A 4,274-nucleotide genomic window follows, 5' to 3' on the forward strand; every position below is an offset into this window, starting at 1 on the left:
TTCAATTATATGATAAATTCTCATCGTTATCATAATGTGAAAGTTGTACAATATGTGTACATCTATAGTTCCAAAGAAAAGAGTACATTTACACTGCTAATGTATTTCATAAAAACATTACATTTGCACACACTTGTGTTCCAAGCGAACAAATGTAATACATTTAGTAGCTGGACGGTATTGTGATATTACGAGGGCGAGACGTGTCAAAATATCGAGAAATAAATAGGTATTGTAGACCTTGGTATTTGTCAGCATTTTAAATAATTTATATTTGTTTTCCTTGCCGGATTTGCCAATAGGTCAGATGGTCTCGAGATCATGTCTTACCCGTGTCTCGGTATTTGTTATTAACGTGGAGGCTGCGACCATTGTTGAGATGTGACAGTAGTTCATCTGGTCGCTGGAACCATCCATACAGTTCATCTCATTGCTGGAACCATCCATACAGCTCATATCAACGCTGGAACCATCCATACAGTTCATCTGGTCGGTGGAACCATCTATACAGTTCATCTCATTGCTGGAACCATCCATACAGTTCATCTCGTCGCTGCAACCATCCATACAGCTCATCTCATTGCTGGAACCATCCATACAGTTCATCTCGTCGCTGGAACCATCTATACAGTTCATCTCATCACTGGAACCATCCATGCAGTTCATCTGGTCGCTGGAACCATCCATACAGTTCATCTCATCGCTGGAACCATCCATACAGTTCATCTCATTGCTGGAACCATCCATACAGTTCATCTCAACGCTGGAACCATCCATACAGCTCATCTCATTGCTGGAACCATCCATACAGTTCATCTCATTGCTGGAACCATCCATACAGTTCATCTCAACGCTGGAACCATCCATACAGTTCATCTCATCGCTAGAACCATCCATACAGTTCATCTCAACGCTGGAACCATCCATACAGTTCATCTCATCGCTAGAACCATCCATACAGTTCATCTCGTCGCTGGAACCATCTATACAGTTCATCTCATTGCTGGAACCATCCATACAGTTCATCTCAACGCTGGAACCATCCATACAGTTCATCTCATCGCTAGAACCATCCATACAGTTCATCTCAACGCTGGAACCATCCATACAGTTCATCTCAACGCTGGAACCATCCATACAGTTCATCTCAACGCTGGAACCATCCATACAGTTCATCTCATCGCTGGAACCATCCATACAGTTCATCTCATCGCTGGAACCATCCATACAGTTCATCTCATCGCTGGAACCATCCTTTCAGTTCATCTGGTCACTGGAACCATCCATACAGTTCATCTCATCGCTGGAACCATCCGTACAGTTCATCTCATCGCTGGAACCATCCATACAGTTCATCTCATCTCTGGAACCGTCCATACAGTTCATCTCATCGCTGGAACCATCCTTTCTGTTAATCTGTTCGCTGGAACCATCCATATAGTTCATCTCATCGCTGGAACCATCCATACAGTTCATCTCATCGCTGGAACCATCCTTACAGTTCATCTCATCGCTGGAACCATCCATACAGTTTATCTCATCGCTGGAACCATCCATACAGTTCATCTCATCGCTGGAACCATCCATACAGTTCATCTCATCGCTGGAACCATCCATACATTTCGTCTCATCGCTGGAAATATCCCTACAGTTCATCTGGTCGCTGGAACCATCCATACAGTTCATCTTATAGCTGGAACCATCTATACAGTTCGTCTCGTCGCTGGAACCATCCATACAGTTCATCTTATAGCTGGAACCATCCATACAGTTCATCTCTCTAAACACTTGAAGCAACTCTCACATCCAACACATACGATTAATTCATCACACAGCTATCATATACACGTAAACATGAGAGCCATAACAACTCACTCTCAGATTTTGCTGTGTAAGTACAAAGTCAAGTTGGTTCATCGCGTTACGAACCCATTGTGTCGTCGTGAGGGGTTATCTTATCTTGAGGTTATCTTGAGATTATCTTGAGATGATTTCGGGGCTTAGTATCCCCGCGGCCCGGTCCTCGACCAGGCCTCCACCCACAGGAAGCAGCCCGTAGCAGCTGTCTAACTCCCAGGTACTTATTTACTGCTTGGTAACAGGGAGGGGCATCAGGGTGAAGAAACATTTTGCCTATATGTCTCTGCCTCCACCGGGGATCGAACCCAGAACTCAGGACTACGAATCCGAAGCGCTGTCCACCCAGCTGTCAGGTGTTGTGGGTACGAAAAACATCATCTGTCTCAGATGTTAGTTAACATCCTATCTCAGCATTTTAAAACATATCTAGAAATTTGATTGAGGTAAATAGCATTCTATAATTTGTTTACGATTTGCTGCAAATTAACATAAGAATTTGTCAATGATTTTATCCACGAATGAATGATTAGAGTTGATAAGTGCAGTTGTTTAATTGTGAATAATCAACTGCTTCCGGTAAAATGTAGCGTCTTTACGAATATTCCTTCATAAAAGTCTACTTTATGAAGGAATGTTCACTTATATATGTTCAGTCAATTCGCCTCCCGAGACGACCGTTAGTTTCTCCACCGGATAGTCAGCAGTTATACTGCCTTCTCCACAAAGGTTGAGGACCCACCAAGGTGTCCTCCGCCATATATTGTCTGGCATATATTTACAAACTAAATTTTTGCTGGTTAATTTTACTTTTAAGTATAATAGTATACGCAGCTAACCCGAGTTCCTCTTCTCTATCCCTCCAGACCCCGCTCCCATGAACCCCCTCTCCCATGACCCCCCTCTCCCCCGCGAACCAGAGCCTCTAAACCCCTTCTCCATCAAATCCTGGTACCCTTAAACCCGCTCTCCCTCTCCATAGAGCTCCTCCCAGCCCTCTCAACCCCTCTTCCACCCACCCTCGCCAGGCAGACTATTGCTGGCTTTATGAGCTCTAAGGTGTGTGTGTGTCTCGCTTTTCGATGTTTGTGGCTTCCCCAACAATAGACACCCACATTAACGATCTCCTCCCCCACTCTCGAGAGGGGTTGGGGGTGGGGGTTGGAGGGCATCACCTCCGCCCCCCACCATTCCCCTTGCAACCCCCAGCAACCCCCAGCAACCCCCAGCAACCCCCAGCAACCCCCAGCAACCTCCCATCATCGTCTTCCAGCGATGCCTAAGGTTTCCATCAGCGAGTATAGTTGCTGTTTTCGATTTCCATGAGATTAAAATAGAAGTAAATTGACGTTAACTTAAGAGAGAGGATTGAATGGCCAAAAATGTAACAAAAATGTTCTTCAGGTCCAGTATACATGCTCTTCAGGTCCAGTATACAAGTTCTTCAGGTCCAGTATACATGTTCTTCAGGTCCAGTATACATGTTCTTCAGGTCCATTATACAAGTTTTTCAGGTCCAGTATACATGCTCTTCAGGTCCAGTATACATGTTCTTCAGGTCCAGTATACATGCTCTTCAGGTCCAGTATACATGTTCTTCAGGTCCAGTATACATGTTCTTCATGTCCAATATACATGTTCTTCAGGTCCAGTATACATGTTCTTCAGGTTCAGTATACATGTTCTTCAGGTCCAGTATACATGTTCTTCAGGTCAAGTATACATGTTCTTCAGGTCCAGTATACATGTTCTTCAGGTCCAGTATACATGTTCTTCAGATCCAGTATAAATGTTCTTCAGGTCCAGTATACAAGTTCTTCAGGTCCAGAATAAATGTTCTTCAGGTCCAGAATACAAGTTCTTCAGGTCCAGTATGCATGTTCTTCAGGTCCAGTATACATGTTCTTCAGGTCCAGTATACAAGTTCTTCAAGTCCAGTATACATGCTCTTCAGGTCCAGTATACATGTTCTTCAGGTCCAGTATACATGCTCTTCAGGTCCAGTATACATGTTCTTCAGGTCCAGTATACATGTTCTTCAGGTCCAGTATACATGAACTTCAGGTCCAGTATACATGTTCTTCAGGTCCAGTATACATGTTCTTCAGGTCCAGTATACATGTTCTTCAGGTCCAGTATAAATGTTCTTCAGGTCCAGTATACATGTTCTTCAGGTCCAGTATACAAGTTCTTCAAGTCCAGTATACATGCTCTTCAGGTCCAGTATACATGTTCTTCAAGTCCAGTATACATGCTCTTCAGGTCCAGTATACATGTTCTTCAGGTCCAGTATACAAGTTCTTCAGGTCCAGTATAAATGTTCTTCAGGTCCAGTATACATGTTCTTCAAGTCCAGTATACATGCTCTTCAGGTCCAGTATACAAGTTCTTCAGGTCCAGTATACAAGTTCTTCAGG

General features: G+C 43.7%; 2 protein-coding genes across 2 annotated transcripts; both read right to left on the reverse strand.

Annotated features, from left to right (window-relative positions):
- Positions 1-303: 303 nt before the first annotated feature.
- LOC138370791 (uncharacterized) lies at positions 304-1,116 on the reverse strand. Its single transcript, XM_069335395.1, has one exon. It carries the CDS (start codon positions 1,114-1,116, stop codon positions 304-306), a length of 813 nt encoding a protein of 270 aa, XP_069191496.1.
- Positions 1,117-1,257: 141 nt separating this feature from the next.
- LOC138370797 (uncharacterized) lies at positions 1,258-1,746 on the reverse strand. Its single transcript, XM_069335401.1, has one exon. The coding sequence runs from the start codon at positions 1,744-1,746 to the stop codon at positions 1,258-1,260; it is 489 nt and encodes a 162-aa protein (XP_069191502.1).
- Between the last annotated feature and the right edge of the window lie 2,528 nt (positions 1,747-4,274).

This window comes from Procambarus clarkii, chromosome 4, assembly GCF_040958095.1.
Source record: "Procambarus clarkii isolate CNS0578487 chromosome 4, FALCON_Pclarkii_2.0, whole genome shotgun sequence".
Classification (NCBI taxonomy): Eukaryota; Metazoa; Arthropoda; class Malacostraca; order Decapoda; family Cambaridae; genus Procambarus; species Procambarus clarkii.

What these genes read in the sequence shown, in the direction of transcription:
- LOC138370791 (XM_069335395.1), bottom strand. Translation starts at nt 1,116, where the DNA reads ATGAACTGTATGGATGGTTCCAGCGTTGAGATGAACTGTATGGATGGT.
- LOC138370797 (XM_069335401.1), bottom strand. Translation starts at nt 1,746, where the DNA reads ATGAACTGTATGGATGGTTCCAGCGACGAGACGAACTGTATAGATGGT.